The following is a 23,963-nucleotide window of genomic DNA, read 5'->3' as shown; positions in this document are numbered from 1 at the left end:
TCTTCTGGGTCCAAACTGAAGGCAGATCTTTGAGCTGTGAAACTCATTTTTTTCTTAGAAGTGTCGGTTAGGAGCTGGGTTTGAACTTCGAATCCCCTGTACGTGGACAGAGTCAGGTTTCAGGACTGGGAGCAAGCAGCATGGGCACCTGCTGCAAGGAAGACAGCACAAGTGTCACTTCAGCGGCTCCACCCTTGTCCACAGCCTCATGTCATGTGCCTTTTAGCAGGAGTTTGAAGCCCAGAATGCGCTTAATATTGTTACCAACACAGTTGAGAAATCGTTTCCAAGTTTTTAAAAGAATGGATTCATTAAATGGCATGTTCTGGAAAGAGGGATGTATTGAGAGACTTTGAAGATGCTGGGCTATGAAGATGTATACCATCAGACTGTCTTATCAGAAAGAATGACAGCTTCCTAAGGTGCCTGTCTCTGCCTCCAGTACGAGGAGACGTTCCTTCTCTGTCCATTTTGTTTCAACTTCTGTTCATTTGTCTCATAGCTAATATTGGACATGTTAACAATCAGTAATTTTAGAAATGAAATTATTGCAGCTCCTACTGTCAAGATGTGAATCTAAGCAGACCTCAGATTGTCTGACTTAATGGCTGGACTGTGGCAGCCTTTCCTTGATAATGGGACCTCTGTCCGCTGTGGTCAGCACACTGTCTCTAGCAGGAGGTACACAGACACATTCAGTGCTCATGTTGAGGGTAGCCAGTGGCAGATGGAGAGCCATCAGATGAAACAGTTTGACTAATCACGGCGTTTCTGAAGAACCAACTTACCGGTCTTCCTAATGTCCTCACCCCGCGCTGGGCACCGTGGCAGACACTGGGATCCCTGCCTCCTGGTGTTCTCAGTGTGTCACGTGTACTGCAGTGCCCGAAGCTCCCAGTCCACCCGGCCTGAAGGCCTTCACAGGAGGGTTAGCTGATTTTCCTCATTACACACTAAGAGTAAAGAACACACGACTCTTATTTGACCCTCTTGGGATATGAGTGTGGTTCTTTTTTGTATATCTTTTCCATTTTGATTTTAAAGCTAACTCATTCCCGTATAACCAAATTCACACTAAGAAAAACTGAAGACTGTGTCTTCTAGAGCTGTGCTGCCCAGTACAGGGTCCACCGGCCAGTCACCAGCTCAATGTCACAGTCACATTGAGCCACTGAAATGTGGCTGGTCTGAATTGAGATGTGCTGCAAGTGTAAAAGAAGAAATTGAAGAATGTAAAATATCTTATTAATAACTTCCATATTGATTATATGTTCAAATGATAATATTGTGGATATATAGGGTTAAATAAAAGATTAAATTTTCACCTTTTTTTGTGGTAATGTGACTACTAGAAAATTTTAAATTATGTATGTGGCTTACATTTGGACCTCATCATTACAGAATACTGAAAGTCATTCTTCTTCTGAATTTCTGGTGTAAACTCTACTCAGTGACTGTTTTGTATATCCTGTTGGATTTCTTTTCATGTGTATCTCTGTCTTTTCTTCCAAAATGAATGATCAGCTGGTAGAAGGCAGGACCATGGAAACGGTTGGTCTTATACTGATTTTCAGGGATGGAGAGGATTGGTTGTCACCATGACTGGGAAGTTCTGCTCTCATTCAGTGGGCATAGATCAGATGTGCTCAACATCCTGTAGAATATCACAGAATTCAAAAAATACAGTAAAGAGGGAAGTAGGCCAATCCAGGAGTGGCTGTACTCGAGCTCTCTACTCTTCAGGTCTGTTCTTGAACTAGAGAGCTCTTCTTCTGACTTTGTTATCAGGCTCTGGGCATTCCCACTTCTCAGAGTAGTGCACTGGGCTGTACCAAGAAAACGTGCAGTCTTTGAGGAAACCGTATGCCCTAAAGGCACTCAGAGATGACACTCAGTTAGTACGTAGGGATCCCTTGGAAGGGAGCTGCCTTTATGTCCTTGAGACCAGATGACCCCTGTTAGGTAGATTCTAGCTGGTACAGCTGTGTGAACCTGGACAAATCACTTAAGCTCTCTGAGCCTCAGTTTTCCCCTCTGTAAAATGGTGATGATGATGATCGAACCTTCCTCATAATGAGATAATTTCAGTAAAGCAACTTATGCTGTACTTATTATGTACTTTGCACATAGTAAGTGCATCATAAATGTTAGCTGTTATTGTTAGCATCTTGGTAATGATGCTAACCTCAAATGCTAAAGGCAACCTTTGGTATGTTATTTGCAATCCTGTGTGATTTGGGATTATTTCCTACCACCACATTTTTGAGAATGCATTATTTTCCGAATGAATGAATGCCAAGTCCCCTCAGAGGGGAATGGATACACTTAGAATGATCTAGGGTTTGGGGAACAGAGCAGTTTCCTCTGCGTATCATGACCTCTGACTCTTAGAGCTGCTTTATCACGGGCGTTTGTACTCACTGACTGTGTACTTCATAAGCTGATTTGGCACTGACCCTCCCTCCTATCTCTTAAAGCCCTGTGTGCATTGGTCAGAAACCTCAAAATGTTAAAAGGGACTGCATTTCCAGGCAACTTCAATCAGAAACTCAGAAGAGGGAGAACGGGAGGAAGAACTACCCGTGGGAGAGATCACAGGTGAAGTGGAAAGAGCAGGTCCTTGGATTCAGGCAGACGTGGGCTGTGGTATCTGCTCTGCTGGATGCTGGTCAAGCGATCTTGTGGGAGTCGCCTAACCTCTCAGGCTTTCCCACATAGAATGCGACCGATGTCCTTCACAAGGCTGTGTTCATGACTCACGGAGATAACCTAAGCGTCTATCCGGGCCAGTGGCTGTCCATCCCTTCCTCGCTTGGCCTGACTTGCGTGTTGCTCTCAGTTTCATAATCTCCACTCCCTTCCTCTCACATCATGAGAGTATACAGATGACCCCAGTGAAAGTTACATCCTCTGCTTTGTAGCAGTCGTGACTTGGGAATACGTTTAAGAACATGGAGTTAGTTATCTTCTGTTAGAGCCACATACAGAAATTGGAGAATTGTTTTAGTCCTTTTCAATTTATTCACTCCGACAAAAGTCAAAGTTTATATCTCACTTGAAAACACCACTTCAAAAAAGGTTCCCCTCCCCCCTGTTAGAAATTATAGGTTAAAGTAGCCCAATGAAATATAATTAAATGTTCCCATTTTTCCATTTAGTTTATACCCCCCATATCTAAAGTAATATATTACTTGATGTCAACTATAGCCATCTCCCAGGTACCTTTCTGTGATTTTTACCAGATTTGCAACATTGTGGCTAAAGAGAATACAGTTATTTTTAAAGTAATTCATAATTAAATGTAATTTAGTAATTTAATATTGGCCATGTGATCTTCTTGATTTTTATCTTCCAATCATAGAATTTAAGACCTAGAAATTATTTTCGGACTTCTTAGCTAAACCTTACCACTTCACTGAGGAGGAAGTGAAGTCCCAGAGATAGTAAATGTTTTCCCCAAAGTTCCCCAGCCTGTTATTGATAAAGAGATCTAGAACTCATGTCCTCCTTAATCGTCTAATTTTTCTTTTACTGCACAGTGGCTTTGCAGTTGTTTTCCATATGATATAGTAACAGTCGTGCATAGGTAAGGCATTTGTACTTTTTTTAAACAGAAGTCACAGAAAGGATGCAGTGTGTGATAAACTCCTTTCTAGTTTATGGACTAAAACATCTCTCTGCCTTCAAAAGGGTAATGCAAAAAGTGACCAACAGGGGGCAGCCTAATACAGCCTTTTGGATTAATTCAATTCACTTTAAAAAATTACCCAAGCTCCTAATGAAGCCAGCAAAAAACATCTGTTGTTTTATTTATAGCCACAATTTCTACGAAACATATTCTATAGCAGATGAAGAAGAAGTTGACAGCTCATAATTCATAAAGTTTCTGAGGCCTAATCTGATAGAACAAACTGTACAAAACTCCCCCTCGTGGCTTAGGCCCTATCACTTCCCTTTCAACTGAAGACAGAGGTGGCGCAGGGAGAAGTGGAGCACAGATTGTTACATTGTTAAGAAAGAGGCAACTGTGAGGCTAGAATGGGGGAAAGGAATACCCCGCCGTGATCAGTGATTGCTTTCACCTCCGCCGTCCCCCAGCCGGAGTCACTGCGTACTTTTTCATTAACAGCGTCACAGGTATTGCCTTATAGGAAGCCAGCATTTTCCTTACCCTCCGGCTTTTCGCTGGGAAGTTTGAGCAGTGTGCTATGTACAAATTGTTACCATCGTATTTTCTATCAAGAATCTCAAGTGCTGATTAAAATTGCTGATTGAATAGTTGTCTATCTGGGTCCAGCTAAATTTTTGACTTCACTCCTTTTCTTTCACCGGTTAGCTCTAGTTTATTTGACATAGCCACTTTTTCCCTGCTGACTTTTAAACAATTATAAAAATATACCCACTCCTCAAACACCACCTATCTATATTTTTTAGCTTATTTCTGACAATTTTTTGGGAATATGGTCGGAATTCTTTCTGTAATTAATATATATTTTAGATTTCACTTCTATCTGTAGGGCCTCCTGATTATCACAGTTTAAAAAAAAGGTGGATTGATCTGGGACAAATAAATCTCTGTAGCATAGTGCTATTTATTATCCTTTTTTGTGTGTGTGAGAATTTAGTGAAGTGATCCAAGTGCTGCATTTGATGGACCCATCTAAAGTTGTTATCTTTAGACAGAAATTCATAAGCAGAATAAGTCCATGAATTTCTTTAGCTGAGAGGTGAATCGCCTCTTGTTCATTTCACTAATGATCGTAGTATATTGTGAGACAGGAGAATTTATTAGCCCACCAGAATTCATCACATCTGTCTGAAGTTGTGAAAGTATATTGCTTCATTTTTTTTAAAAACTGATTCCTCATAAAATTATTAAGGGTTGTGTTTACGTTTACCTCAAAACTGCTACCCGTAATTACATCTGGATGGCTTAGTTTTATTTCAGTGATTTTTAAAAGCTTTTGATTGAAAAACATCTGACTGAATAGTGTCTTATTTGCTTATGTAGTATTTCTGCATTAACTAATAGGGAATTTTCTATTCCATATTTTCTGGCTCCTTGTCTTTTTTGCCTTTATTTTCTTTTTCTTCCTGATCCCACAGACAGTTCCTTTCTTGCCTTTTTTCTCTCTCTCTGATCATGAGCTCTTTAACTCCCTTCAAATACTTATTGAGCATTTTTAGTAAGATTTCATTTTGGAATCCTTTGAACTATGTTACACAATATATGTATTTGTAAATTATTTGCCCGGCCCTTTCTCCACCTGACGATTAACCAGAATAGTCCATTTGTGCCTTACTGAAAGTAATGTTAGCCAGCTATATTTAGCTGAATAAAACCCATTACATCCTTGGGGAAGAATGTGCTTAGTTTAGCCTTATGAGAAAATATTTAATAAATGCTGTCCTGAAAATATTTAGCCTGGCTGAGAGGACTGGCGAGGGTTCAATCCTGATAAAGCAGAGGTGATGGTGAGAAGCTGGCCTTCCAGTCCAGCTCAGGTTGAACAAACGCACCTCTTGTCACTAAGGGTTGTAACTGTGGGTGTCTCCTGTTGCCAAGTGCTTTTCCACCCGTATTCTGCAGATGTTTCAGTGTCTTCTCATGGCTTTGCAACCTCCAGAATGGCATCATGCAAAGCGTCTGCCAAAGCAGGCAGCTAAGATTCGTGATGTGGTTACCGCTCGCCTTGAAGTCGATCTGCTCTTTAAAATCCTACCTTTACCACTTCCTGCTGGCGTGACTTTGGCCAACTTGCTTAATTTTTCTTCGCCTCAGTTTCCTCATCTGTAAAATGGGGACAATTATAATACCTCCCAAGCTTGCACAGATTATGTGAGATCAAGCACACGCAGCCCTGGGCACAGTTTCCAGGACTAAGTTCAGTACGTGAGAACCGTCTGTTGTAGCAGCTTCTAGCAGAAGTAGTAGTGGTAGTAATTTGACAGATCAGCCTTTCTGATATTTCCTGTTCCTCTCCTCCCCCCACCCCACCAGAATTGAAACGCCTGAGTCCTCTCGAATGTGGTCCAGTGGGAAAAGCACTGGTGTGAATGTCAGGAGAACTGGGAGCTAGTCCTCAGCCTGAACTTACTGTGGGGCCTCGACGAGTTGTATCCCATGTGATCCCTCTCCACACAACAGGACACAGACGCACGCAGCAGTGCAGCCCCGACCGCTGATCTCTCTCTTTTGATATCTAATTAGATATGATATCAAATATACTTAGATTTGATAGCTGGGCCCTCTGAGTCCGTCAGCGTCATCTACCCAGCACATGTTTAGATGTTGGGCTGCTGGGATCTGGTGTAAGATGAGCCCATGAAGCCCAGGGCATTTAGGCAAGAAGTATGAAGGAACAGGTAGGAAGGTTAATCGTTGGGTTTCTGTCTCCCACCGAGATCTGGATTTTCTCTCTGTGACTGGTGGCCTAACCTTAAATCCTGACACTCAGAGTGTGGTCTGAGGACCAGCAGCATGGGCATCACCTGGGAGCTTGTTGGAAATGCAGAATCCGGAACCCCACGTCGATCTGCTGAATGATGTTATTAATATGCACGTCAAAGTTTAGGAAGCACTGCCCTTGGGAATATTCCAATACACAGAAGATGTCTCCTAGATACCTATGGAATCGGTATTTGATATTAATTTTTTTTTCTAGACTTGTTTCTTTCCTCTCTTTAGAGGAAGTGTATTGACGTGTTAGGCAGCTTGGGCTGCCATATCAAAATACCACAGACTCAGTGGCTTAAACAACAGAAATTTGTTTCTCACAGTTCAGGTGGCTGAAGTCTGAGATCAGGGGCCAGCAGGGTTGGGTTCTGGTGAGGGCCCCATCCTGGCCTGCAGACAGTTCCCTCGCCTCTGTGTTCTTACATGGCGGAGAGAGAAAGAGGAAGCCCTCTGGAGTCTTTTCTTCCAAGGACACTAATCCCATCATGATGGCCCCATGCTCATGACCTCATGTGAACTTTGTTACCTCCCAAAGGTCCCATCTCCAAATACTATCACATTGGGAGTTGAAGCTTCAACATAGGAATTTGGGGGACTCAGCTCGGTGCATAGCAACTGATTTCTGCAACTTACTTTGAAATGCATCAAAAAAGTAAGATGGATCAAGGGATGGATGTGCGATAAAGCAAATATAGTAAAATGTTACTTGTAGAATCTAGCGTGACGATATATGGGCATTCACTATACAGTTCTTTCAACTTTTTGGTATGTTTAAAAATGTCACAGAAAAATCCTGCTCTCTCTAGTTATGAGAATGGAATCTGGTGGTTCTTTTCTCTGATTTCCATCCAGGCTTTTTTAAAACTGCCTGTTCCGCCTGGCCGGACAAATACGCCTCTTTGGCAGTTCCTCCCTCTCTGTGCCTCTTTCCTCAGTCAGCTGACGTCCTGCTTTCACGCAGCTCTTGAGGTTCCAATCTCGATCAGAACGCTTGCTTCTGGTCTCTGGTTTCACCAGTAACATCTTTCTGTCCAGTTCGTCTCTTGGCTCTGCCCTCTCCTGCTCAGAGGGTCCTGTAATTCTTGTGAGAGATGAGCTTCTCGGGTTGCATTGGAAGACCCTGCTGTGTTATCCTTAAGCATTTCTATCGTTAAATTTTATATGTTTGACTGAAATCTATTATCAGATATAAAAGGCGGAAAAGAGAGTGTTCTCCAGTTTCACCCTGAGCCTTGGAGATAGCATGGCTCACCTGGTGTAGCACCCAGGTCCCTCTGGTTATTAAAGGCGCTTCCACTGCTTTGTCTTTATGATGTTAATTATCTGCATTTCAAAATAGTTTATAGTGAAGGAGGATGTAGTCACTTGCTTATTGGGGGGGAAGTACAAAAACTGGTTATATCGAGGTAGCCTTACCTGAACACAGCAGAAAGTACTGTGGCCACTCACGTGTGGGCTCAAGCATCAGATACCTGTGTGTCACGTGACACTTACCACAGTTACCCTTTTAATTATGGAACTTGGCAGGACATTTTGGGAAACTTATCATAAGTTTCTTTTCTTGACTGGGACTTGTAGACCCTGGTGGAAAGAAACAGGTCCAAGCCGAACTTAGGAACGCTGCTTATGAGCTTTGAGTCCTTGACCAGATGACTTAGTTTCCCAAGTCTCAGTTTCCTTGCCTTTAAATTGGGGAAAATAAGGACTGTAGGTCTTGGAACTGCTGTGAATAATAAGCGAAACCATGTCTGTAAAATGCTTCGTGTGAGCAGTGTGGCTTCTAATTGATATTCAGTAATAGTCATTCGTTCACTTACTCATTCAGCGAATGGTCAAGCACCTGTTGTGTGTGTGTGTGTCTCATGTGATTTTCCCTTCTTTCCTTCCTTTTTGGTCACACTTCGTATGAAATCTTTCTGAGCCGACAGACCAACTCCCCTTATAAATCACTAGCCTCCAAAATCCCAGAAACTCAACTCTAAGTTATTTTCCTGGTGGGGTGAGAGGAGTCCCTTTCTTCCCTGTTTACCTCCTGCTCAGCATTTTAATTTGCTATACACTGTCAATTGTAATCTTTAAATCAGACTCCAATTTAAGTGACGAGAATCACAGTGAATTAGGCTAGCCTGTCAAAGATTAGGTATAATCTTGCGTTTCAGTTATCTCTTAACTCCAGGCTTTAGCTAAGGCCATCAGAAGCCAAGCCAGAGCGTCTGCTCACGTTTGACAGTCTTTGCTGATGTTGGTTTCCTGTACTAGTCTGTTGTCTAGAATAAAACTAAGTGAGCCGTGGATCTCAGATCCCTTTCCTTTGTTTTTAAGCTGTGGAACAGAAGAGATAAGTGGGAAAAGATAACCTTAAAGGTATTAAAGACTAATTAAGGTCTCCAAAAAGATTTGCAGACTTCTTGTTTAAATCTGCTGACAAGTCTTTTAATTCCCTCCAACTAGTTATCTCTGAAAACGGTGTAGTTAGGACTGAAGATTTATTTTCACGTCTACTCTTTTTACTCCCCTTTTCAGTTGGTTATGCGTTTTTTTCCTGCTTCTTCCTCTACAAAAAAGTCCTTGTGTCCACAAAGTTCAGTATCATTCCAACTTCATTTTTCCTTTACATTCAGAAAAGTGAAGTACAATAACTCAGTATGATAGTCCTTATAGGGGAAAAGAGCAATATATTGAAAATAATGTGATGTTTTAGATAGGACTTTTGAAAAGATATTGAGTGTGTTTATGTATGGAAAGAAAGGCAAAATGCAGATGTCTACCCCATCAAATATGCTTCCAGTTTGCCACCTTAAAAAAGTATGGAGAATTCTGTCTATCTTAGTTATAATAGTTTCTGGTCTTAAAGTTTGCCGTTGCAATTGGGTATTTAAAAAAATCTATTAACGATAATAATGAAAAAGATTACATGAATTATTCTGAATAATAGCTACCCATTAATTTGTGCTTTCTACATGCAGAGCACTATGCTTACCATGTTTATTTATATTATCATTTAATCCTGTTATATTCATAGTTGTTCCATTTTATAGATGAAGATACTGGTGTTCAAGTTCATTAACAAGCCCAAGATTACGCTCAGTAAGTGGCAAAACCAGGACTAAAACCCAGGGCTCTCTAGTTTAAACCTGTGCTTAATAATTTCTCTACTGCTAATTAAACAGGTGTGTTCCAGTTAACTTTAAGGAACCCATAATTGGTTTTTTGCTTTTAGTTTCTTACCGGTATTATCTAAGCCAGCATTTGTTATGACTTTGCCCATAGAACTGAAGGAGTTTAAACGTTCAGGGTATTAACCATTTTAGGCATAAAGTAGGAACGTGCTTATAGGGTTTATTTAAGAAAAGTATTGGGGTTTGTTAGATTTTTACCGAGCAGAATGTACGTTGTTCATTTGAAGTAATGAGAGGTTGTTTCAGACAGAAATAAAGTTTTGATTCAGCCACAGTTAATAGACAAACATCTTGATTTAATATTGATCCTCACTTTGCATATACTCTTTCTTTCCTCTGTATGGAATTACATTTTAAAAGGTAAGTGTCAGTTTTTCATATACTTCCTAGCTGCTTCCATCAGTAATGAAATACTTGGCTTGGGCAGTCTCTGGAGTCCCAGAATTTCAGCTTAAACTTTCCATTCGTCCCTGCCAGGCACTAACTCTAAAATATCTTTTTTGATGGAGAACGCCTCCAAAAGGTGCAGCTGTGTGCCGGTTTCATCTTGCATTTTGTAGCGCTGTTGGCACCGTTCAAGGGGAGGAATGCCACTGTCTCCCACACACCGCTGCTGCCCAGGGACTGTTCAGGCCTGTCCCTGTTAGTGGTTTGGGAAGGGCCCGAGTCTGGAGAGAAGGCTGTCTTCTATTCTGTGTGATGGGTTGTCACCAGGGCAAAGGGGGGAAAATAGAACTAGTGGAAAATGCAGCATCTGGTGTGCTATCAAAACTTCTTTGTACAACCTGGGACACCTCGTTCGCTGGTGCTCTTGTCAATGTTGAGGCCTGGTTCCTCCTTTTTTCTGAAACAATGCGTGTCTTGGCTTCACCACTTTTAGACCTTTCTACTCTTCTTTCTTGTTGTCTTTCTCCTTAAGTAATACTGATTTCTTTTGATGAAAAATTATTGAGCTAAGTGAAAAACTGGTGTTGGATTGGAGTAGGGAATCTACAAATCCGCCCCAATTCTTAAGAGTAGAGTAGGTTCTCCAGACTCAGACACTGGCTACAGCAGGATTCAAAACCAAAAAGCATTCCTCATTCGAGTATAAAATCTGTCTGGAGGGGCTGGCCTGGTGGTGTAGCAGTTAAGTTCGTGCGCTCTGCTTTGGTGGCCTGGGGTTCGCGGCTTTGGATCCCGTCTCGCACCTACACACCACTCATCAAGCCATGCTGTGGCAGCATCCCACATACAAGATAGAGGAAGATTGGCACAAATGTGAGCTCAGCGACAATCTTCCTCAAGCAAAAAGAGGAAGATTGGCAGCAGATGTTAGCTCAGGGCCAATCTTCCTCATACACACAAAGAAACCCAAAAAAACCTGTCTGGAAAATGAAATCTAATGAGAATTTATATGTAAACTTTATGAGGATCATGCTGTGTTGATTTGTGTTTTGTTTGATACCCACCATCTGTGATATATATATATATTTATTTTTAGTTACATTGTGTTTTGGTTTATTGACCTGTATGATGTGGTGCTTTGTTATGGACTTTTTAGAGAAGAACTAGCCAAATTTGGTAATTCCTAGCTATTGTCATTTCCTGTTGGAATTTCTTAAAGTGGAATCTAATGGAAAAGTAAATATTGACCCTGTGTATTTAATACATTTAAAGATACGGTTGATTTTAGGATTGTTGAAATAGTTAATATTTCGCTTTAGAATGCGTTTTAGATTTTTGATATTAATTGATCCTGTTGCCCAAAGTAGACAATGTGAACTTTAAAGGTGTCTTGGGTAGGGCTTCCACAGTCCCTGTGTTTAAAAATTTTAGAGGGGAAATGGGTTGAATCACAGATATTGTGCTAGAGAATAGGAAATCCTTGAATTGTTATTTTAAAAAATCATCTCTCCTTGTAAAATTTACCTTTTAAAACTCCCATTGCAAAACCTTGATCAGTTGTGATGATCCACGCGGTAAGAAAGCTTTTTTTCAATCTTAAAAATTCAGTGGGAAATTCACTTGATATATTACAAAAGCAGGACCTGTACTTCCTACTATCCATGTCTAGTTTTTGTCTTTTTAAATACTCTGGCGTGCACTTCAAGAGAAGCTCCGATGCTGTCGCAGATGCCTGGCAGCCACCACAGCGCTTTTTAGAACTTCGTGTAACACTTGCGTGAATGAAACAGAGGGTATTTCTGTAGCTCAGGATACAGCAGGTGGACTGTATTTTTTGCCAAAAAAACATTGAAAGGACTAAGGGAAGAAAGTTTTGCTTTTTTTTTTTCCTTCTTCAATCTGAAGCGAAGAAAAGAGAGATGGAAACCCTTTTATATGTAATATTTGCCAATCTAGTAATATAACTGCTGGGTGCATAGTTCAATCACAGTTAGGTGAAATCTTTAATTATCACTTAATTTAACTTTCCTATTTGCCTGCAGAAATGATCGTGTTGATAAGATTCTGGAAGGAGATAAACCTGTGTTAAGTAATTCCATTTTCTGTTGCCAACTTTAAGAATTTTTTTATTTGGAAAAAAAAATGCTGTGTAATTTGAGGGAAAGGAAAGAGGAACTGGGCATTTGGTCAGACATGTTGATGTGGGGTCGTGTGTTTACTCTTTAATCTTTAGCGTTTTCATCTTGGCCTGTGCTAAGACCTGTAAGTTGGAGAGGGCTGGAGAGAGACACCATAGTGAATCCTAATTAGTACCATCTCTCTACTCCATTTCTACCCTTATGTTTTCCTCCTGTTACATGTGCTGATAGGATGATGTTGCATTTTGCTCAGTGTAGAAGGCATTTATGGGGGAGGATGTTTTTGGGAACTGATAATCTTCTAAGGTAAAGGGAAGTAGTTTCTAAGAGGAAATGATACGCTATTTCATTTTATAGAATTTTTTTTATTTTACAATGCTTTTAATTAAAAAGACTATGTGAAACTTTCGAGACATTTGTATTTTAATTGCTTTTCAAATGTACTCATATTTTAACATTTAGAGGTTTGGGGGACGTCATTGCTGGATTCTTTTGAAGGGGTCACCCGCATAATTTGCTTATCTTAATGTCATATTGTTACTAACCCAAAACAGATTGCCAGCTCCATTCCTGGACATTCTGATGTCAGGGATTTGTGGTTGTACCCGGGAGTCTGTCTTCTAGGAAGTTCTCTGGGTGATCCATAAGTTCAGGCGGGCGTGGGAAACGCAGGAGAGCTGAAGTTCCCATTCAGCTCTGCATAGTGACTGTCTAGAAAGTCGATGGCATATCTGTCCTGCCTCTATGAAGTCCCAGATGTGGTCAGTGATGTTGCCGTAGGACAGTCACCCAGGAAGCTGAGTGCACGGAAAACTCTGCATGCCCTGAGTTCCAGTGTCGCTTAGCCCTGTGTCCTGATTGTCCTGTCCTCAGGGATGGCTTTATTTATAGTGGGGTCTTTGTGGCACACAGCCAGCTCAGGAATCTTTCATCTGCTAGTGACAAAATTTGCCCTTACTCAGGCCATAGGAATGCACCCTCCAATACTGTGGTCACTAGCCACATTTAGCTATTTCAATTTAAATCAATAAAAATTAAAAATTCAGTTCCTCAGTCGCGGTAGCTGAATTTTAAGTGCTTAGGAGCCACTTGTGGCTGGTCACTGCTCTATCGGATAGCACAGCTCGTAGAACATTTGCATTATCACAGAAGTTCTGCTGGACAGTGCTGCTGTAGGATTTCCTTTCGTTATTTAGCTCTTCTCCTTTTATCCTGGGTAGTTGCAAGGGCTAATAGAGTTAGGTGGCAAGGTCACATGTGTGTGTCTATCTCAGGGATTTTCCAATCTGGAAGGGTCTTAGACCACAGGGTTTAGGATTTGCAAAATGACATAAATCATACTTAATTCTCTGAGGTCAACATTTTAATAACATAATTTTACTTTATATCATGAATCTGTTGTTGCTCTGTGCCGACTCAGTATTAGAAAGGTCGGCTTCATTAGGAGTTTGCTTAACATGACATATGGCTTGTAATAAAGAATCGCACCACTAAAATCTCATTGAAAGAAAATTGTAAATATTTAGTCTTTCTTAGATTATATAAACTATGTATTCCCTGATAAGAGTACACAGTGATGAACCTTAAGTGTCTAAAAAGTTATTTATTGATGGCTAAGAAACAGGTTACACAGGGAGATATTTTCATAAAGACTACCGTTTATTTATATTTTGCAGTTTGAGAAATTTGAGGTGAATATATTTAGCTCCCTCTTCTGGTATATTATGAGAAAGATATTTTTACTTAAAATGGTTTCATATATTTTTGGAGTGAGAATATAGTTATCAATTTAATGTTGAAGGACATTGTTTGTGAGTGTCATCCAAGTTGTCTTTTTACTTTTGTATCATTACAATTGACAAAACATGTAAATAAAGTATGGATAAACAGTTTATGAAAGCATCAGACTTCTTAAGATATTTACTGACCAAAATATATGTACACAAATAAAGGCCTCGACAGCTGGTACACGGGGACTTAACCTGAGTGTCTAGTGGCCAGTGAGCGTTTGTACTGGCTTCCGTGTCTGACATGAGGCCTGCCCCTGACATTTACGGGGCCTATAGCCAGAGTACAAAAGGAGGGCCAGGTATCCCATGTTTCAGTATTTTGAAGTTATAAATCACGTTAACAAACTGTTCAGTGAAATCTGTTCTCTCCTCCTGTCTGGACAATTACTCCTTCATAACGACCAGGAGGCCGGATTTGAATTCAGATTTCTTGGGTTCTGAGTTCTGCCCCAGAGCGTGGTGATATGAGGGGAGTGGCCCCCCAGCCCAGCCCTGGCTTTGCCCTGCGCTGCCAGGGCCTGGCACATCTAAACTCTATTCTGTCCTGAGCCCTCCCGCCCCCTGGGGAGGACAGACTTGGGGAAGAGGCTTTGAGAAGCCAATGGGGAGAGGAATTCTGGGATTCAGGGTAAGAATCTTGAGGGTGTCCTAGCAGAGAAGAGGTAGGCATGTCCCTTTGGCCCCAAAACTCATCACACTGTGAGAAGAGGCACAGCTGGGGCAGGGCCAGCGAGGAGCCTTCTAAAGGGCAGGGCCCAGCACAGGGCTCTCTGTTCCTAGGGCCTGGGATTGCTTCTGTCTGATAGAACTGAATGATTTTGTGTTTAAAGTTTCTTCATCGTTATTCAGTGCATTTGATTGCACCAAATGAAACATAATTGTAGGACTTTCATTGTTTGCAGCTTTGACGCTTCCGGACCTTGCAGAGCAGTTTGCCCCTCCTGACATCGCTCCGCCTCTTCTTATCAAGCTAGTGGAAGCCATTGAAAAGAAAGGTAATGAGCTGGAAGAGGGACCCAGTGACCTTGTTTCATGGGTGTTGGAATTTATATCTGTCCTTTGGGCATTCATTAAATACAATTCTTGCTACCTGTGCTAGACACACAAGCTATTTGGAGCTGTGTCCTGGGGAAATCATCTTGGTCTAATATGGATAAAACTCTATATTAACATGTAGTTATTGTATGGAAACTATTACATTGTCCATCATTTAATAAATATAATTAACTCGCTCTTCAGTGGCCAGAAGATTTTGCCAAAATTATTGACATGCCAGATAAGATTAATAGTAGGAGTTGACTTCCAAGAATGTTTGGTGTACATCTAGAATAGATACTGGGTGGAGACTGGAACGTCTTTCTGGCAGCAGGCTCGCAGGCTCTCCAGAGAGCTGTGTTTCGCATACTCAGTCTGTGTTGTGTCCTAGGTCTGGAATGTCCAACTCTCTACAGAACACAGAGCTCCAGCAACCTAGCAGAATTACGACAGCTTCTTGATTGTGGTGAGTGTCACGGAGCTCGAAATACAGACGGGAAAGACAGTTCTTACTTTTCTGTTTCAGGTAAAGCACAAAAAACTTGAACTTAACCATTCAGCGTTCTGAGTTTGAAGGGAGCTCAGAAACCACACACAGTTCCCTCTGCCCTGTAATGGTAACCATGCCAACCTTTGATGCTCGTCTCCTCAGTCGGCTTGTGTGCACGCCTGCCTGCAGGCACACTGGCTGTCATCACAGCCAAGAGCCTCTGGGTCTTGCAGGAATGCAAAGGAGAGAAACAACCTCTTGGGATGTCTCTGGCTCTGCATCTCTACCGTCTTTCTCTCCCCCTGCAGTGGGCTACATCTAATTCATCTGGATCAGTTTAAAAAATAGTTATAAGTCAATGTCATTTAGCAAGTCTCTTCTGACCTTTGCCCTTTGCCCTTGCCATTCTCTCTGTCTTGCTTTCTTCCTTCTTTGCTTGCTTGCTTTTCCGTGCCATATTTACATTAAGTAACATCACAGTATTGTTATATTCAGTGGTGTGCTGGTAAACCAACTCTCTGGGGGAAAAAAAAAGCCATGGTTTGTAGCATTTGCCCATTTCTGTGGTATAAACATTCCCACCATGGCTAATTTCAAGCTACCGGCATGTTATCGCTGCACTCCAACTTGGGAAGAATTGAGCACAGTTGGCCCTTGTGGGCTGGTACAAGCCGGCTCCAGCACACCACTGGTTAAATGATATCAATTAATTCAACCAACTGGTGGCTTTATTGTTTGTCCCCTCACCCCTTGGCCGTACAGAATAAAACTGTACAAATGAGAATAAATTCACTTGCCATCATTCCAGCTGTTGGTCTTCTATATCAATTTCTAGAATCTCTCAGATCCTTCATTCCCTCCCCATACTTTTTTGGTGTTAGAAAAATAATTTTCTGCTTCACATTATTTTAGCTGAATTCGAATGTTTGAACCACAGAGAGTAAAACCCAGTTTTGGAGGAAGCTCTTTCAGATGTATAATTGTGCAAAGAATGCCCATATGATGTTTAATAAATGAAAATTTGAAATGTGAAGCAGCTTATGAAAATTTCTAGAAGAGGTATTTCTGGGCAGAAAAGAAGGAGATTGATCAGATCTTTATCAGTAAATAGTTTCACTTGAAATGCACCGCCCAAATGGTTGAAGCTTTAAGAAAATTTTTTTTTAACTTTCATTTTTCCTTTGTGCATGGAAATCAGTCTGACACATGTGCAGGGCATGTCGTCTTTGCTGCTGCATCTCCTGCCCTCCCCACAGAGTAGGTCATTAGAAGTCGACTGGCAGAAAACTCAAGGTGAAGAGACTTGTTTTTCTTTCTTTCTGACAGCTTTGCTTAGGAAACGCTGAATTTTGTCCTAGCCAATGGAAATAGAGATACGTGTTTTGGTCAGAAAACTGGTCAAATTGAACATGTTAAAAGTCACAGGAAATGTTTCGATACCAGAGACTGATGAGATGGGAGGTATTCGAGAAATAGTGGTTAAGTTTTTAAATGTGACCAAAAACAAATGATGCAGTTTAGCGTTAAAAAAACCTTCACACCACCTGTGAGATGGAATAAATAACCAAAATTCACGTCAACAATGTATCTTGACAGACATCTTTCCTTCCCCATTTGAGATCAAAACACGCACATAGAAAAGTAGTTTCACTTGAATTCTGTGCAGTAAAAGTGAATTTTGTGGCAGAAAAGAAGAAGAAGAAGAAGAAGAAGCATTGTCTAAATTTAGGTAGGACTGTTTCCAGCTTGAGGATTTTTCAGTCCATAAAAATATTATAATACCCTGGCGAAAGCTCAGAGATAAGTCACTTACAGTAAAAAATCATGGCTTTTAACCAACCCTGTGAATTACCAGTGTCTGAAAAGGACAGACGTGAGGGACAACAGCCTACTTATATCAGTTATTTTATTTCATCCACACGTTAACCTCCTTTTGTGGAGGAATGGGGATGTGCATTATAGGATGTTTAGCAACATCCCTGGCCTCTACCCAGTAGATGCCAATAGCATTATCCCCTTGTTGTGACAATCAAAAATGTCTCCAGACATTGCCACATGTCTCCTGGGGTAGGGATGGGAATGGGGCACCAAAATGGAGAGCCAATTGAAAACTACTAAGCCAGTGGGAGGAGGGGTGGAGTGCTAGAGAGTTTACTGGTTACCATCGTGAGTAGACTCAGTTAAAAGTGGGATGGAAGAGGATGTAAATTCCCCCAACCCAGACCTAAAGATTGTGCGGCTCTCACCTAGTTAATTTCAAAAGTCATCATGTGACAGATGTGTGTGGCCGTTGGAAGAGCATGTTAGGATAGCTTTAATTCAGAAAAGGAGGCTTCTAGAACAGAAGTCAGAAGCTCCAGCGAGCTTTAGGAGCTACATTAAAAAAATAAATAGAACAGACTGTCACCAACTCCTGTGGAATTTGACATAAGGTGAGCTTATCCAAAGACTTGAAATAAGGTTATTTCATTCAAAGGCTATAAAGACTCCTTGGAATATACCTCATGTGTTAGAGAAGGGCGTCGGTGAATTAACATTACTTTAAGGACTTCTTATAGTTCAATCCACAAACATTTGATAAGCACATTCTATGTGCTGAGCACTGAGAGAGGCAAGGAGAGCAGGTGAGTGCCCCCAGTCCGTGCCCTGGAGGTCTCGCAGTCCAGTCAAGAGACACGTAATTACCGTTCTGTCTGGGGAGTGTCGGGATAGACAGACGGCTCATCAGTGCTGCTCTTGCACGGAGAAGGCAGCAGAAACCCTGCCTGAAGGAGGGACATGTGGAATATTTAGCATCTTAATGTTTATACCTCATCCCCAAATGATTTTTCACCATTTTTAGGATGAGTAAATTAAGTAATATTAATTTGCTGGGCAAAGAGACATATTAAATGAAGCATACAGGGGGCGAAGTCTATGGGGGGCCAGCAGCTTGCCAGATAGTCAGTGGGAATGGGATGTTCCTATGGTGATGCACACAGTTGTGTCTGACGGCCGCACTAGTAGTTGCGTTACTTCCAGTGTGGATCCTTTAGGCAAAGACCTAGTCTCGCCCTTCCCACACTTGTTAGAGATGTGATATGTCTCTCCTTAGTTTTTTGTAGGACATTTAAGTGATTTAACCCTTTTCCTCTCCACCTTTTAAGGTTAATAATTCTTTTCCTCAAACTGGCCTATCCACGTTTTCTACCAGATCGACATTTCTCAGAGCTTTGTGGTGGTGTGTGATTATCTTTCATAAGATCTACCTAGGTCGTGGGGCAGATGTGGTTTATGGTAACAGTGTGTCCAAGGAACTCTTGTGGCTTCAGGCTCAGCCGGGAGTGATTTATATCACAGCTAGTTCCCGGGCATCCAGCATACCACCTTCTCCTACTTGTGCTCAAAAACCTTGGAGTAAATTTCAGTTCTTTCTCATTCTCTCCCAGGCCACAGCCCAATCCAGTCAATTGCCAAGTTATGTTAGTTCTTGATAATGCCTCACACATTTCTAACTGCATTAAAATTCAGACTACCAAAAGTAGTATCTTCACTTCCAGCAGACCCCTTTCCAACTTTCTTTTCTTTTGAGGAAGATTAGCCCTGAGCTAACATCTGCCACCCATCTTCCTCTTTTTGCTGAGGAAGATTGGCCCTGAGCTAACATCCGTGCCCATCTTCCTCTACTTTATATGTGGGATGCCTGCCACAGTATGGCATGCCAAGCGGTGCCATGTCTGCACCCAGGATCCTAACCGGTGAACCCCAGGCTGCCGAGGCAGAATATGTGAACTTAACCACTGTGCCACTAGGCCAGCCCCCTTTACAACTTATTTTTAACACCACAATTAATAAACCTGTTTAAAAATGTAGCATTTTGCTCATCAACCCACCTTTTCTCTGTTGAGCACACACGTCTCCAGGTAATTTCCCCCCAGGTCATCCTTCCCGTAACCAGTGCACATCCTTGAGCAGCAACCAAATGCCTCTCCTCGTTTCTAGATGCCCATGGTCATTCTTGCCCCCAGGATCCCTCCTTTCTGCCAGGCACTGTGCCTTTTCTACCCCAAGTACTCAGAGAGGGGTTTTGATTGGAATCAGCCCGTTATTGAATTGCCTGCCATCTTTTCTAGCTGGAAGATTTACTGGACAGATAGACCCATCTTTTCTTTCTTCTGAGATAGTTCGGGGTCCACAGGGTAGATTAGTAACACCGTGTCAGAATTAGGGTGAAACGTTCTAAAAATGTTCAAATTATTTTTTATGGCTATTCCTGAGATTGACTGCTAAAATCCTGTAATATCTTACTGTTTAGTCAGTCACTCTGTTGGATTAAATTTATATTAATTCTGGGATGCACTATTTAGCAACTCAAATTTTAAGAAATCTATGGATTTGCATTTCACGTTTCAATGATTCCTGCTGAGGTTTAAGGAAACATTTCTATATGATTCACCATCCCCAGGGAGAACCTGCTTCAATCAGGGCAGAACCACCCTCCAGAAGGTCTTTGGCAATGTTTTAGGGGCTGTGTTAGTTTGCTAGGGCTGCCATAATAAAATGCCACAGACTGGGTGGCTTAAGAGGTAGAAACCTGTTTTCTCACAGTTTTTGAGGCTGAAAGTCCCAGGTCAGGGTAGGTTGGGTTCCTCCTGAGGCCTCTCTCCTTGGCTGACAGATGGCCGTCCTCTCGCTGTGTCCTCACATGGTCTTTTCCCTGTGTGTACGCTACAGGTGTCTCCAAGTCCAAACTTCCTCTTCTTATAAGGACACCAGTCAGATTGGATCAGGGCCACCCTAATGGCCTCATTTTAACTTAACCACCTCGTTAAAGGCCCTGTCTCCAAATACATTCACGTTCTGAGACACTGGGTGTTAGGACATCAACATATGAATGGTGGGGAGGGGGGGGCGTCACAAGTCAGCCCATAGCAGGGGCATTATTTTGTGTTGCCCCAAAGTCTGGAAATGTGCTTCTAGCATCATAGGCAGGGGCTGTCACGCCAGCTGCTTTAAGCATGGGGGACAGACCTTCACAAAGAAAAATGGTTCTATTTGAAATGCCAGCAGCAATCCCTGTGAGTAACACTGTTAATAAATACGAAAGTAGCTTACGTTTGTCCTCATACTGCTTCCTTTCATGTGTCGTGTTTAAGTCAAACATTCAGCAAATTGCCCCAACCAACTAAATGTCTAAAATGTCTGAAGTATTTTTTTAATGTTTCTATCATAGATGCTGCCTCCCTGGACTTGGAAATGATTGATGTGCAAGTTTTAGCAGATGCTTTCAAACGCTATCTCCTCGACTTACCAAATCCCGTCATTCCAGTAGCCGTTTACAGTGAAATGATTTCTTTAGCCCCAGGTTTGTTTTCTCTTCTGAGAACCTCATTGAACATGTATTGAGATGTGGGTGTGCTTGCCAACTTTCTTAAGTGCTGCATAGAAAGAGAGCACTTTTAGAAAATATTGGTAGGGATCTGCCCTCCTCTTCCTCTACCCTCCGTCGGCACAAATTCCCACACCATGGCATCCAGTAGGAGTCCCGGATCCTCATTTGCTTAAGAAGGCTGCCTGCAAGTTGAAATGGCTAATTGTCAACCTTTTATCAACATTCATGAAGTTCACTGTGTCAGCGAAGGCCACAGTGTTCCCAGAGCCATCATTGGATTCAGGGAACCGGGACGAGGACCCAGTGGCTGGAGCTGTTCTTGCCCTCTTCTCTGAGTGGCCATTACAAAATGTGTTGAGGGAAGAGGCCTAAATTAGTTTTCGGAGCTAATGCTCAGTTGAAGTGCTTTGGGGACAGGAAACTGTGGTTCGTAACCTTCAAAGTTAAAACCTGTGATACTTATCAGATGCTCCTCCACATGAGCCAATCACGCTTGAAGCTGCTCCATGGAGGGCAGACCTCTGCCAGTACACCCTGCACCTCTTGTGGTTTTCTACACCCAGAGTTTCTCGCATTTCCATTTGACTTGAGACTTCTACTTTCTCATAATGCCTTTTCTAATGAGAAGAACGCATGTCCTGTCTGCTTCTTCTGTTGACTTTATTTTAAACGACTCCTTCTTTTGTAGCTAGAAGAACAGAAATTTTCTAGGTGTTTATTCAGTGGTACCTAGAAACTGTCTCTTATTCTTTTTTTTCTTTCTTTCTTTCTTTTTTGTTTTTAACTCGTAGAAGTACAAAGCTCCGAGGAATATATCCAGCTGTTGAAGAAGCTCATTAGGTCGCCTAACATACCTCATCAGTATTGGCTTACACTTCAGTATTTGCTAAAACATTTCTTCAAACTCACTCAAACCTCCAGCAAAAATCTTTTGAATGCAAGAGTCCTCTCTGAACTTTTCAGCCCTCTGCTTTTCAGATTCCCAGCAGCCAGGTGAGTGAAAGCAGAGAAATCTGTATTTTCGGGTGATGTGGGTAATCGAGTTGATTGGTCATTAAGCTTAGTCTAAAGATACCAGTTCGCAGGTGCACGCACATATTTGCACCAGACACATTCACTTGAATGTGCATAAATGCAAGTGAGTTGGTTGTTTAGGGAAAAGGTTTCTAATAAAACTCTCTTTTTCGTAGCTCTGAGAATTCTGAACACCTCATAAAAGTTACAGAAATTTTAATCTCCACCGAATGGAATGAACGACAGCCTGCACCAGGTAATGCCTTTAGAACATTTAAAAATCTCTCATTGCTCATTTTTTAGAGCCTGAAAAATGGTGGCTTTGGGCATCCTCCTAAGGAACATACGTTTCTTGTAGAATTGAGATCCATAATAACATGTTCCCTTGTGATTTAAAGACAAAACAGCTGAGTGGTAGTGTATATTCAGATTTCAATATTTGTGGATTTTGAATGATTTTAGTTTCGGATGAGCGTTGTTGGGAGAGCTCTCCGTTCCCCTCAACTTTTATGCTTCCAGTTGTTGCATAAATTATGGAGTTCATTTTAATTGTTGACAGTTTTGTTTTTCTTTCTATTACTTACAAAGTAGGGGATTTATAATTACTATATAATTTAAACTATTTTGGAATGTGTTTTTGGAGGCAGGTAGGCTGAGAAATGTCTGTCAAAATAAACATGTTCAATAATGCAAGCAGTATGAACCCAGGGTGTTCACTGTAGCATGTTAGAGCAAGCCAGACACTTCTTTGAAAGCAGGCTGGCATTCAGTTAGCCATTTAACAAAGCAGGAAATCTAGACATGTTAGAAGTGGATTTAATTTAAATTGATGTATTTTTCTTCTACTGTGGAAAGTCTGAACAACCTTACTTTGCCATATACTGGTTAAAAGTTAGCTAATAGAGGCTGGCCATTTAGAATAATGATTTGGGTCCTATAAGTGAAGTTTCAGGACCAGTAGAAGGTGTTGCTTGTAGTCCTAATTTATGCCTAGAATTTAAGTAAAACATCATGAATTGATTGTTTATTGTAGGTAACTCATGCAAATGACCAAATTTATCTCTGTATGAGCAAGCATGGAGAGCCAGTTATCAGTGTCACGCAATGGAGAATTCAGTTGTACTCTTTTTAGTGTTACATAGCCAGGCTTGGGCTTTTCTGCATCTGGATGGGGCAGCCCGAGAGAGGCGAGGGCCTAGGCCAGACCTGTAGGGATAGGGAACTACTTACAGTGCAGGCATGGGAAGGGCATCGGTGGACAGGCCCAAAATATGGTATCCAAAGGTGAGAGAGGCAGCAGAAATAGTACATATGGCAGTTGTGGCATGTTCCAGATGTTCCAAATCACGGCAAGCGGCATGTTCAACACGGATACCCCAAACTGTAGATAAACTGCATCGGGAGGTCTGTCAACACGTATCGTCTAGTCCAGGGGTTGGCCAGAAGGTTTCTTCTCATGTGACTGCTGGGGTCCTTTGTTAATGGATTTGGAGCTCTGTCTTGGAGTTCAGAGGCTCCCTGTGGGCTCAGTAGGAGAGAAGGCAATGTAGGTTAGAAGTACCCTGTGATGAGGGGGTGGGGGCGGGGGTAGAAAATGGCACTTGAATTATTTATTGACTAATCACATGGGTGGGGAGGAAGTGGACTAGCAAGAACAAAGCAGGACCCTGGGCCAAAGGGCTGAGCCATGATCTTTATCTTTCACTTCCTCCTGACTCGCACGGAGGCATCTCTCAGAGACTATGGGGAGAGCTGGGCCCTGCTTGCAGTGAAGGGCCAGGGGATAGTCCTGGTCTTCTCAGTGGCTACCCCTCTGGAAGAAATCCCGACAGGGATTGACAGATACCACGAACGAATTTGTCAGATGGAGTTTTTGAGAAGTTCTACTACATGGGGTATAGTAGAGGTAGGGTCGGTGGTGGAGTTTAATTAGTCTGGTGTAAACTGGTTAAATGTCTAGCAGTTTCAGCCTAATTCCACCAAAGGAAAAATTGATCTGCAGCCATTTTCGTAATGCACACTTGAAACTGCTTGATGTGGTCATAGACTCTACCTACATTCTTCTGAGAAATTGGTGTGCCAGTGTTAAGGGCGGATTAGTT

The 23,963-nt window shown here is 41.8% G+C and overlaps 1 protein-coding gene across 1 annotated transcript in view; it reads left to right on the top strand.

The window, feature by feature from the left end:
• PIK3R1 (phosphoinositide-3-kinase regulatory subunit 1) overlaps positions 1-23,963 on the top strand; it is an 83,388-nt gene that overhangs the window by 39,529 nt on the left and 19,896 nt on the right. Inside the window, exons 3-7 of the mRNA XM_046671245.1 lie at positions 14,854-14,946; positions 15,378-15,452; positions 20,689-20,820; positions 21,639-21,840; positions 22,038-22,117. Coding sequence (XP_046527201.1) covers positions 14,854-14,946; positions 15,378-15,452; positions 20,689-20,820; positions 21,639-21,840; positions 22,038-22,117 — 582 coding nt within the window. The remainder of the gene's footprint in view (positions 1-14,853; positions 14,947-15,377; positions 15,453-20,688; positions 20,821-21,638; positions 21,841-22,037; positions 22,118-23,963) is intronic.

The sequence above is a fragment of the Equus quagga genome, chromosome 9, assembly GCF_021613505.1.
Source record: "Equus quagga isolate Etosha38 chromosome 9, UCLA_HA_Equagga_1.0, whole genome shotgun sequence".
Classification (NCBI taxonomy): Eukaryota; Metazoa; Chordata; class Mammalia; order Perissodactyla; family Equidae; genus Equus; species Equus quagga.
The sequence above is the reverse complement of the archived record's forward strand: the minus strand, read 5'-3'. Positions and strand labels throughout refer to the sequence as shown.